Here is a 13141-nt window from a genome sequence, read left to right as displayed (position 1 = left end):
CACCAAACATGGGGCTTGAACTCACGATCCCGAGATCAAGAGCTGCATGCTCCAGGGACACCTGGGTGGCTCATTCAGTTGAGCATCTGACTCTTTCACTTTGTCTCAGGTCATGATCTCATGGGTTGTGGATCAAGCCCGCGTTGGGCTCCTCACTTGGTGGGGAGTCTGCTTGAGCATTCTCTCCCTCTGCTCCTTCCCCAACACTCGAGTGCACATGCGCTCTCTCTCTAAAATAAATAAATCTATAAAAAAGAGAAAGAGAAAGAGTTGGATGTTCTCCTAAGCCAGCCAGGCGTCCCATCATTGATCTCTTTTGATAAGGGGGGGGGGGAATCAATCATTGGCCAGCAAACCTTGTTCATGGAACACTCGGAAGTCTTTTTAAAAGGTATCATGGAGGGGATCAAGTACAAAAGGTAACAATAAAGAGAGTAACCTGAAATATAGGACACTATCACCAACTAAGAATATTGTACTTAGTCATGCCAATATCTGGATTATTATCTCAATAAAATCAAGAAAAAAAGTTGAAGAATTTAAACAGTTTGAAAATGTATTTCTAGGGGCGCCTGGGTGGCTCAGTAGTTAAGCGTCTGCCTTCGGCTCAGGACCTGACCCCAGGGTCCTGGGATCGAGCCCCACATCAGGCTCCTCTGCTGTGAGCCTGCTTCTTCCTCTCCCACTCCCCCTGCCTATGTTCCCTCTTTCACTGGCTGTCTCTCTCTCCCTCTGTCAAATAAATAAATAAAATCTTAAAAAAAAAATGTATTTCTAATGTCACTTAAAAGGCATGGACTCTGACATAATCTGATACATTTCATTCATACATTCACTAAAAATTTCTTCAACTGTGCTAATTAACAGCTATGCCACAAAATGGGAGCACTGCTACTCAAGCACAATTTTTTTTTTAAAGAAAAAAAAAAACAGAAAAAATATACTTGGAGATACTCTTTTTCTTTTTGAGTTAAAATTTAACCAGAAAGGATCTTCTAGCCCCATAAACAGCAGAAAATAAGATACTTGTGAACTACCTCAAACCCACACGAGGGAATTAAGTCCCAACTTACACTGTTTATACCACACATTTCCTCCGATTCTTACTGACAAAAGTTGATCAACTCTGTTATTTCAAAACAATTTTTAAATTAAAATTAAGGACGATTATTTAATAGTCAATTAATTTACAACAAAGGAATCAAGAATATATGATAGGGAAGGACAGTCTCTCCAATTAACGGTGCTGGGGAAACTGGACAGCAAAAGAATGAAACCAGACCACCATCTTACACCATAAACAAAAATTAAAGACTTGAGCTGTAAGACCTTTGAAAGTATACAACCCCTAGAAGAAAACATAAGGCAGTAAGCTCCTGAACATCTGTCTTCACAATGATTTTTTGGATGTGACACCAAAAGCAAAGGTAACAAAAGCAGAAATAAACAACTGGGACTACATCAAACTAAAAAGCTTCTGTACAGCAAAGGAAACCATCAACAAAATGAAAAGGTAACCTACTGAATAGGGGAAAATATTTGGAAGTCATACATCAGAAAGAGGTTAATATCCAAAATATATAAAGAACTCAAAAAATCCAATAACAAAACCACAATCTAATTAAAAATGGGCAGAGGATCGGAGTAGACCTCTTTACAAAGAAGACATACAGATGAAGAAAAGACATGCAAAGATGCTCAACATCATTAATCATCAGGGAAATGCAAATCAAAACCACAACGAGATATAACCTCACACCTGTTAAAATGGCTATTATCAAAAAGACAAGTAAGTGTTGGTGGAAATGTGGAGAAAAGGGAACCCTTGGTGCACTGTTCGTGAGCATGTAAACTGGTGTACACTGCGGGAAACAGTATGGAGAATCCTCAAAAAATTAAAAATATAAACACCATATGATCTTGCTAGATCCCACTTCTGGGTATTTATCCAAAGAAAACAAAAAAACTAACCCAGGAAGAAAAATGCACCACAATATTCACTGCAGCATTATTTACAATAGCCAAAATACAGAAAATAACCTAAGTAGCCATTGATGGATAAACGGGTAATGATGTATATGTATATATAATAGAATATTATTCAGCTATAAAGGACAATGAAATCTTGCCATTTCTGACAACACAGATGGAATTTGAAAGTATTATGCTAAGTGAAACAAGCCACACAGAGAAAGAAAAATACTGCATGATCTCATTTATATTTGCAATCTCATAAAACAAACAAAAAAAAACAGCTTATAGATACACACGATAGAAGATGATGAGCGATGGGTGAAGGGGATTGAAAGGTACAAACTTTCAGTTATAAAATAAATAAGTCATGGGGATGTAATACATAGCCATGGTAACCATAGTTAATACTGTCCTGCATATTCGAAAGTTGCTAAAAGAGTAGATCCTAAAAGTTCTCATCACACACACCCACACACAAAAGTATAACTATGTATGACAACAGATGTTAACTAGTCTTATTGTAGTGACCACTTCACAATACACAGAAATACCAAATCATTATGTCCTACACCTGAAACTAATGTTATAGTTCAATTATACCACAATTTAGAAAAATGAGCTTAAAAAAATGTTTAAATATACAAATAGCTCCTGAACTGTCCACTTAACCATATGTATGGAGGAATCACTGATTACCCAGTACCATCTTATCAATACCCGAAGAATCAACCTTCTTAAACTGTTGCTCACAAATGTTGACATACCGTAACTCCTCTCCCAAAACAGTTCTACTCCTCCATTCATTCAGAAATTCAGACACTATCTTATACTCAATCTTAAACTCGTCCCTCCCAGGAATAATTATTTACTAAGAGAATGAGTTGATGACTCTGAAGAATGACTTAAGGATTTCACAACACCAACTGTAGCAGCAGGTACCCCAACCTTTAACTCTGTGAATTAATCAGCAGCTGAATGAAACAAAATCCCGTAACAGATGTGTGACTAACGATAATATAATGATGCTCTGAATCTTTGTATAATCTTACCCCATTTCCAGATTTGTTATATGGCTTATTTCCAAATCAGAAGACTGTACACAAACTCAAAGTTGACAGCTTCCCAAGAAAACAAGAATATCAAAGAAAGCCTTGCTTAAATAGGATTCCTCAAGGATAGTAATGGGATGTTAAATTCACCCAAGAGTAGAACAAAACTTGCCACCATGCAACCCCCATCTGACTTAGATGGAATCCTTACTCTTAGGGCCCCATTTATTCACTCATTAATTCATTTAACCAAGTTTTAGTGAGCACCTAATTCTATGCCAGGCACTAGGTCAACGCTAGGGATTAAAAAAGGAAAAAAAAAATTAGGACAATTAAGATTCATCACTAAGCTAGCGAGGCTTATTAGATAAAAATGAACTCTCTCCCTCTGAAATCATAGAACATGGGTATAAATATATTTATACAACAACAACAAAAAAATCTCCAAACAAATCTGAAATCTTCAATGATGGAAGAACATCAAGTATATTTCAGAAGTCCAGCCCATTTTATCATTTTAGCCTGCATAAGCACCCAGATAAAAACGATGTGCATTTTTTGTTTTTTTTCCTGAACATGAAGGACGCTACAAAAAAAACATGCATTCTCAAAGGAAGGGAAAATTGGTTCTTGAAGGGCTAAATGAATCATAGTTATACAATGGCTTACGGCCATCCAAAGGGCCACCGTACGTAAATAGATAAACAGAACACATGTGGTATTAAAATTTCACAGGGTGAGAAGATGATTAAGAAAAAAATGGTCTACAAAGCTTTTGGGGGAAGGAGTGACAGTGATGAAAAAGACTGCAAAACCCTAATTTAACCCTTAAGTATCTTTCCCATTTTAATTTTATAAATAAGAAATAAGTACTCAAAACAGATACACATGCTAACCAAGCCCACTGCCTCAAAACCACTCTTTATCAAAAAGAATTATAGTTGAAACGATAATCATTACAAGGAGGAGTGAGCAACGTAATAAAAAAAAGGTTAAAAAAATCAAATTAAAGGGGCACCTGGGTGGTGCAGTCAGTTAAGTGTCCAACTCTTGGTTTCAGTTCATTCAGTTCAGTTCAGTTCAGTTCAGGTGATGATCTCTGGGTCACTCAGCACAGAGTCTGCTTGGGACTCTCTCTCTCTCCAACACCCACCTCCCCGTGCTCGTGCTCTCTGACATAAATAAATCTTTTAAAAAATCAAATTGGGGGTGCCTGGATGGCTCAGTTGGTTAAGTGCCTGCATTTGGCTCTGTTCATGATCCTAGGGGTCCTGGGATCGAGCCCCACGTAAGGCTCCGTGCTCAGTGGGGAGCCTCCTTCTCCCTCTCTCTCTGCCACTCCCCCTGCTCGTGCTCTCTCGCTCTCTCTCTCAAATAAATAAAATCTTTATTTAAAAAAATCAAATTAAATACAAAAATTTAGGAATTGGTACCTATTTCCTTCACATATATATTTCTGTAAAAACATATCACCTTCTAATGGATGCTTAATGTAGTCTCTTTCTCCAGTACACTATAAGAACATTCAAAAACACTGAAAAACTGTGTAAAACTGTGTAACTGAGCCAGCCAGGCACTCCAATAACCATGTCTTTTCATTTATCTCACACTAAATACCCCCAGTGCCTAATAATGTATCTGGCATATAAATTCCTTAACAGATATTGGTCATGAAACGAACTTTCCTTATGTGATTTAACACAAATTATGTTAATATTTTGTTTAAAATTTGATTAAGAACTTAATTAGGTAGTTACAGAAGACATTTAAAATAATATAATGTTTCTATTAAACAAGTTTAATTTTTCCAGCATATGGTTATTTTTTAATTATTATTCAATCTTATCTGTATCTTCCAAATTTTTAAAAATAAACATGCAATCAGGGGCGCCTGGGTCGCTCAGTCGTTAAGCATCTGCCTTCAGCTCAGGGCGTGATCCTGGCGTTATGGGATCGAGCCCCACATCGGGCTCCTCCACTATGAGCCTGCTTCTTCTTCTCCCACTCCCCCTGCTTGTGTTCCCTCTCTCACTGGCTGTCTCTCTCTGTCAAATCAATAAATAAAATCTTTAAAAAATAAATAAAATTAAAAAAAAATAAACATGCAATCAAAAATATGCTTTTGCACCTTGAGAGAAAGCTTCAGTTTTCAGTAAGAATCATGCAATCTCAAGAAAAAAGTTACAGAATCTCAAAAAACAGCAACAAAAAATCAAAACAAGAAACATTAAAAAAAAACATCAAATCTCATTTGTGCACTACCTCCCTGTTTGAAACCTGGCCTAAAACAATGTGTACTTTCAACCAAATGTATTTCATTTCTGGTTTCTCAACTACTGGTGAGGTAATCCAAAGAAAGTGTATTTCCTTATTTTGGAAAAAATCTATCACCATTAGGGAAGCAACTTTCTACAAGGTACCACTGCATGTGTTGAATGGCCCATTTTATCCAAAGCAGGGAGTTAAGAGACTAATAATGAGGTATGGCAATTTACATCTCTTCTAAGTATGTCAGCCCAAGCCCGTGATTTTAAACCTCTCCCTCTGGTACTTCACATCAAGCCACAGCTTACCTGAGAATTTTTAAATATTCCCAATCATATGAATCAGGAGAATGATGTGTGGTATAGTCAGTGTAACTTTAAGAGAGCCAAACCTGCTTTTTATATGTACCAAAATTGGAAGTGTTTGTATTGGTTCCTAAAGTCAGGGTTGGTTTGTTACCAAAGAGCCCGCCACTGGTTGTACCAAATGAAGGAGCACTGGTTGTGCTGGTTCCAAATGTAGTAAGCTTGTTATTGCCAAACAGGGTCTAAAAAGAATAAAATACAGGAAAATTTTTAGTAGTATAAAGCTACACATATTATGTGATTCCACTTACATGAAATGTCCAGAATAGATAAATCTGTAGACAGCAGGGCTGAGGTAACTGGGGGGAAATGAAAAGTGACTACTAATGAGTATGAGGTTTCTTTTTATTAAGATGATGAATACGTTCTAAAATTGACTATGGTGATAGCTCCACAATCTGTTGGTATACTAAAAACCACTGAATTATAAACACTGAAAGGGTGAATTGTATGGCATATGGATTATATCTCAATAAAATGGTTATTAAAAAGAACTTATTGAAGCATTATATAATTTTCTCAATTTCTCACCTCAATTAGCTGCCCAAAGAAAAATTAGAAAATAACAGATTTCAATTTCCATGATAATCTCATTTTGGAATTTTTCTTTTCTTTCCTTTTTTTTTTAAATTAGACACAACAGCACGTTCGAAGCTTTTTTTAATGGGTACATAATACAGATTGGCTGTTTCATACTGATTCTCATATACTTAAGCAGGCAGACAGAATTTACTATTATTTTTAGGTCAAGTGCACTCCTAAATAGTTTTTTACTTAAATGACTTAACAAGGAACACATTTCAGTTAAGTCTCCAAATGCATGAAAACCATGAGACCGCCAAGAATTTCAGTAACTTGGAATATTTAATTCTCAAATATCATACCGACTTATCACTCCAAAAAGAGGTTAGATATGAGTTAAAAATTACCCGATTTTAAGAATGAAAGCACTTCAATTTAGACTCAATTTAACCAACTGGAGTGATATTTTGCTATCAGAAGTAAACTGTACATAAGCATTGAGGCAAAGAAGTTTAAAAAAGAACTTACTACCTGAAAATTAACCTACTAAAGTTACCTGGTTATTCTTTTTTGCACCACATAGCTTTTAGTTATATCAGTATCAAGTCATATAATGTATCCAGTAAAAATACTTGAAAGATAGTTAAATCTTTCTTAGAAATTCCTTTAACAAATAAATACGTATATTCAAATTAGAGTCAACTGTAAAAACCTACCGAACCAACAGCACCAAATCCAGTGTTGGGCTGCCCAAAGAGACCTGTTCCTGTTCCAAATGCTGTCCCAGTGCTGGTGTTTGTAGCTGTCCCAAAAAGACCTCCAGGCTGCGAGGCTTGGGTTACTCCAAATAAACCCTGCAAAAAGTAATCTACGTTAAAAGATATCTTACAACAGTCCGTTTTCTTTAAGAAAGTCTTAGATTAATAGTTGCCATTTTTAAAAAGTTTATTTGATATACATTATGCTAAACACATACAGCATTTCTTTTCTTCACAACAACCCTAATGAGGAGGGCCATTAAAAAAAACAAAATAAAACAACAAAAAAAAATCCCACCTTGGGGCAGTTAAGAACTTGCCCAAGATGTCACGGCTCCTGCATGACAAGACCAGAAATTCATATCTACTCTAAGCCCGATGAATTCCAAGGTCCTGGGCAGCTAAAAGACTTTTTTTTTTTTTTTTTAAGATTTTATTTATTTATTTGACAGAGACAGCCAGTGAGAGAGGGAACACAAGCAGGGGGAGTGGGAGAGGAAGAAGCAGGCTCTTAGCAGAAGAGCCTGATGTGGGGCTCGATCCCAGAACGCTGGGATCACGCCCTGAGCCGAAGGCAGACGCTTAATGACTGCGCCACCCAGACGCCCCAGCTAATAAGACTTTATACTAACTCTTGTGCTCTAAGAAACATCAGGGTTGCAACTCTGAAAACAAAATGATATGACAGAATGCTTCATTTTGAGAGAGTTATGCCGAAAGAACTAATCAATACCGAGCTGGGGAATGGATTTTTGAACCAAGTAACTGAAAACAATCAGCAGAAATAATCCATCTGGACAGAGGCAGGAGTGTAAAGTTAAAGTCTTCTTCTTTTTTTTTTTTTTTTAAAGATTTTATTTATTTGTCAGAGAGAGAGAGAGCACGAGTGCACAAGCAGAAGAAGAAGCAGGCTCCCCGCTGAGCAAAGAGCCTGATGCAACTTGATCCCAGAGCCCTGGAATCATGACCTGAGCTGAAGGTAGACGTTTAACCGACTGAGCCACCCAGGCGTCCCAAAGTCTCCTTGATTTGAGATGAGAAACTACACTCATCTCAAATAACCAAAGTTCATATTATCCAATGTTTAAGAAGGTATTTTATTTATGCATCAGTTAACAACAACAAAAAAATACTGCACTAATGGACTACAATTGCTGAAATGAGAATTCAACAGTGTTGGGTTTTTTTGTTTTTGTTTTGTTTTTTTTTTTAAGATTTTTATTTATTTATTCTACAGAGATAGAGACAGCCAGCGAGAGAGGGAACACAAGCAGGAGGAGTGGGAAAGGAAGAAGCAGGCTCATAGCGGAAGAGCCTGATGCAGGGCTCGATCCCATAACGCCGGGATCACACCCTGAGCCGAAGGCAGATGCTTAACCGCTGTGCCACCCAGGCGCCCCAGGGTTTTTTTTGTTTTTAAAGATTTATTTATTTGAGATAGAGACACAGAGACAGAGTGCGCAAGCCCACGTGAGGGGTAGAGGGGTGGGGAGGAGCAGAGGGTGTGGGAGAGACAATCTCAAGCAGACTCCCCACTGAGCATGAAGTTTGATGTGGGGCTCTATCAAATGTACCTGAGATCACGACCTGAGTCCAAACGAAGAGTTGGACGCTTAACTGACTGAGCCCACCCAGGTGACCCAGACACAGTGTTTTTAAACAGCTTTACTGAGACATAATTCACATCCCATAAAATTTACCCATTTTAAAGTTCACTATTTAAGGTTTTTTTCCTATGTTCAGGCTTATACAATTTCCCTACTCTCTAATTTTAGAACATTTTCATCACTCCAGAAAGAAACCCCAGGCTCATTAAGAATAAATCCCTATTCCCAGGCAATCAATCACTAATCTACTTTTTGTTTCCATGGATTTGTCCATTCTGAATATTTTGTATGAATGGAATCCTATAAAATGTGGTCCTTTGTGAATGGCTTGTTTAAATTTGGCATGTTTAAAAGGTCCAACCACGTTGTAGCATTTATCATTCCATTTATGGCTGAATAATATTCCACTGTACAAATACACCACCTTTTTTAAATTTATTCATTATTAACGGACATTTGAGATGTTTCTACATTTTGGCTACGTTACAATCATTTGTGTACAAATTTTTGTGTTTTCATTTCTGTTGGTGAAATACCAAGGTGTGCAATTACTGGGTCAAATGGTAACTCTGTGTATAACACTTTGAGGAATCACCAAACTGTTTTCCAAAGCAGTTGTATTATCTTACACTCCTACCAGCAATGTATAAGGTTTCGAATTTCTCCAAATTTTTGAAACTACTACTGTCTTCCTCACGGATATGAAGCAGTGTCTCACTGTGGTTGACTTGCACATTCCCGGTAACTACCAGAGTTGAGTATTTCCTCATGTGCTCATTAGCCATTCGTTTATCTTTTATGAAGAAATACCTATTCAAATCTTTGGCCCATTTTTAATGGGTTATTGTCTTACTGAATCATTAAAGTTATTTATATATTCTGATTACAAGTCCTTCATAAAATATATAACTTACAAATATTGTCTACCATCTGTGGGTGTTCTTTTCTCTTTCTTGATGGTATTCCTTTGCCCCACAAGTTTTAATTTTGATAAAGTCCAATCTACTTTTTTTTCTTTTGCTTTTGGTGTCATTTCTAAGAAACCATTATCTAATTTCTTCTCTTGTCAGAATTTTAGAGTTTCAGCTCTTACATTTAAGTATTTGATCCATTTTGAGTTAATGTGTATAGATGCTACAGTGGTGGGAAGAAAGGGTTCAGCTGCATTTTTTTTTTTTTCCAACTGCATTTTCATGTATTGAAAAATCAATTGTCCTAGGGGCACCTAGTGGCTCAGTCAGTTGAGCGTCCAAATCTTGATTTCGGCTTAGGTCCTGATCTCAGGGGTGTGGGACAGAGCCCCTTGTTGGGCTCCGTGCTCAGCAGGGAATCTGCTTCTCCCCCTCCATCTATGCCCCTCCCTCCTGCTCATGCACTCTAAAATAAATAAATATTAAAAAAAAAAAAAAAAAAAAAGAAGAACCAATTGTCCTAGTACCACCTGTTGAAAAGATTATTCTTTCCCCACCGAGAATTGTTTTGGTTTATTGTTGCAAATCCTTTGTCTATAAATTTGAGGATTTACTTCTGGACTCTCGACTCTATTCCACTGATCTAAATGTCTAGCTTTATGTCAGTACCACAGTCTTGACTACCATTGCTTTATAGTAAACTTTAAAATTGAGACATGTGAGTCTTCCAGCTTTCTTCTTTCTCAAGATTATTTTGGCTATTCTAGGTTCCTTTCTATTCTTTGTTGAGTGTTTTTATCATGAAAGGATGTCAAAATGCTTTTTCTGTACCTACTGAGGTCATCAGGTGGTTTTTGTTTTTTATTCTATTTCTTTTCTTTTATGCTTTTTTTTTTTACGTGGGCTCCACGCCTGCCACCCCCACCCCCATGTGGGCTTGAACTCATGACCCTGAGATCAAGACCTAAGCTGAGATCCAAAGTCAGAAGCTTAACCAACTGAGTCACCCAGGCATCCCTTTTTTATTTCTCTGGTTTATTAATTTTCCTATGTTGAATCAACATTCTGAGATGAATCCCCCCATGGTCATGGATATAATCCTTTTAATATATTATTGAATTTTGTTTGCCAGTATTTTTAAAATTTTGGGGTCTGGCTGTAATTGTTTTTTAATTAGGTAAAGTATTTTTAACTTAAAGGCCAGTTAAATTCCAAGAATTTGAATCAATAAATCATACCTCTAATTAAGCTTAATTTTATTCTTCCCTAAAAGCGTCCTTAGAAATAAACCGGTAATGACTCTAAGTACTTCCTTTTTTGCTTTTTGCACAGAATATGGCTGAGTTTTAGTGCTCCCTTATGTATTTTAATGAATTACACATCTTTTTCTGACTCCACTTAAGGGAACAAGGTAAAGAATACTTTGAAATATAGCCAGTAATTTATAAGTATTTTCTCCTATTACTCTATAGAATTGGTAGAGTCAATGTCCTAAGGTATAGCCTTCAGGATGGCCAATTCTTTTTTTTTTTTTTTTTTAAAGATTTTTATTTATTTATTTGACAGAGAGACAGCCAGCGAGAGAGGGAACACAAGCAGGGGGAGTGGGAGAGGAAGAAGCAGGCTCCCAGCGGAAGAGCCCGACATGGGGCTCGATCCCAGAACGCCGGGATCACGCCCTGAGCTGAAGGCAGATGCTTAACGACTGAGCCACTCAGGCGCCCCAAGGATGGCCAATTCTAGCACACTAAGCGGCTCCTAGTGAAATATACTCAGAAAGAATAAGTAACTTGCTCAACAGCCTCTCAATGAGTAAAGAGTAGAGCTTGTACTAGGAATCTAGGTTTTATTTATTTACATTTTGCTCTTTCCTTTACTACATACCATCAACCCTTAAGAACTACAGAAGAGGTAAAACTTGCTAGTTTGACATGATTGGAAGCCTCATTACTGGGGCACCTGGGTGGCTCAGTCAGTTAAACGTCTGCCTTCAGCTCAGGTCATGATCCCAGGGTCCTGGAATCGAGCCCCGTATCCAGCTCTCTGCTCAGCGGGGAGCCTGCTTCTCCCTCTCCCTCTGCCGCTCTGCCTACTTGGACTCTCTGTCAAATAAATAAATAAAATCTTAAAAAAAAAAAAAAAAAAGCCTCATTACTTAGCTCTATGAATACAAGATGTGGAGTTAACTAAGGGCCTGGTTCCTTACCATGCTGTTGGTGCTTGGCTGTCCTAGAGTGCTGGTATTACCAAAGGAAAAGCCAGTGTTCTGGGTGGTTGTGGCCTGGCCGAACGGTTTGCTGAAGAGGCTGGTAGTCTGCTGATTCTGTTGTCCAAAGAGACCACCTGGATTTGTTCCAAATCCAGTGGTACCTTTCAGAAAAAAATAAAGGAAAGTAAAAATAAATGAAAGAAAAAACCCTCGAACCTTATTCAGTAACTGCAACAGCCTTAACATTCTTGAATACATATCTAAATTACCCTACTTTCATTCACTACTCACACTAGGTAACCATTTCACTTCCCATCCTTTTTCACCTAACTTGGATTTGGTTCACACTTTAATTCCTACAATTATACTCTGACCACAAGAACCTTGGACAGGCTAAGTAATTTTCCTTTGTGAGTCCAAAACTTTCCCCTATTTTACAAGATACCACACTACACCCAAAATCTCTGTATTTTAAACCTTGTCAGACTAAATGTTTCTTGAGAACAGAGGCTCTTTCTTTATAATTCCAGCACAGGATACATTGTACTTGATAATGAATATATGGCTAAACTACATCACAGAATACCAAGACTGAAATGAATGTTCAATGCCACTTAAACATGTATTTATCTGTATATTTGTAGGTGTGTATCTCTCTAAAAGGTCACAAAAAAGTCTAACTTTAGCTCATTTCTATGGAAGAAAATGGTAGCTAGGGGAGGAAAAGAAGATAACTTTGATTACAGACTTTTTTGTGCCTCATGAACTTTTTATCATATATATGTGTTACCTGTGCAAAAGTAATACCTGTATTAGAATAATTTAGTCATCATCCTAGACTTCCCTCTTTCACATTCCACATCAATGCAGTCTGTTAGCAAATCCCATCAGTTTTATATTCAAACTGGGTCCAGAATCTGACATTTTTATCAACTCCATCTCCTTAGCCAACCCACCATCAACTGTCATGTGAATGAAGCAATAGCTTTCCTGATTTGTTTTCATCCTTGTCCCCTTTCAATCTACTTTTTCTTTTTTTGAGTTTTTGAAGTTAATGCACAATGTTACATTAGTTTCAGGTGTACAACATAGTGATTCCACAAGTGTCTAGGTTATGCTATGCTTACAAATGTAGCTACCACGATCTACTCTTAATAGAACAGTCTCCAGATGATCCTTCACTCATAATCACATGACTTCTCTTTCTACAACTTCTAATGGCTTCCCAACTCGAATAAAAATTCAAATCTTGACACTGGCCCACAAAGTCCTATAAAATATAGTCCTTATATCCCTCAACACTTCCCCTTGGTCCTTATCTCTTCAGAAAAAAACTCAGCGGTTTTAGACTTATAGCTTCCTCTGACTGGAATGTTCTTCCTCAGAAACCTGTATAGTTTTATCCTTTGCCTTCCTCAGAGAGGTCACTGTTCAAATGCCACCTTATCAAAGTGAGACCCTTTTTAACCATCTTCATTTAA

General features: G+C 37.3%; 1 protein-coding gene across 8 annotated transcripts in view; it reads right to left on the bottom strand.

Moving 5' to 3' along the window:
- Positions 1–13141, bottom strand: part of NUP98 (nucleoporin 98 and 96 precursor) — a 114377-nt gene that overhangs the window by 77254 nt on the left and 23982 nt on the right. For 3 of the 8 annotated variants that reach the window (XM_045782822.2, XM_045782821.2, XM_045782826.2), the window contains 3 exons: positions 11658–11821; positions 6892–7029; positions 5697–5835 (listed from right to left, as the gene is read on the bottom strand). In XM_045782822.2, the coding sequence (XP_045638778.2) occupies positions 5697–5835; positions 6892–7029; positions 11658–11821 (441 nt within the window). The remainder of the gene's footprint in view (positions 1–5696; positions 5836–6891; positions 7030–11657; positions 11822–13141) is intronic. The other 5 variants (XM_045782824.2, XM_045782827.2, XM_087868104.1 and 2 more) reach the window with 2 other exon arrangements.

This window comes from Ursus americanus, chromosome 16, assembly GCF_024610735.1.
Source record: "Ursus americanus isolate L20-20 chromosome 16, mUrsAme1.1.p, whole genome shotgun sequence".
NCBI lineage: Eukaryota > Metazoa > Chordata > Mammalia > Carnivora > Ursidae > Ursus > Ursus americanus.
Note: the sequence above shows the minus strand (reverse complement) of the source record. Positions and strands in the feature narration are given on the sequence as shown.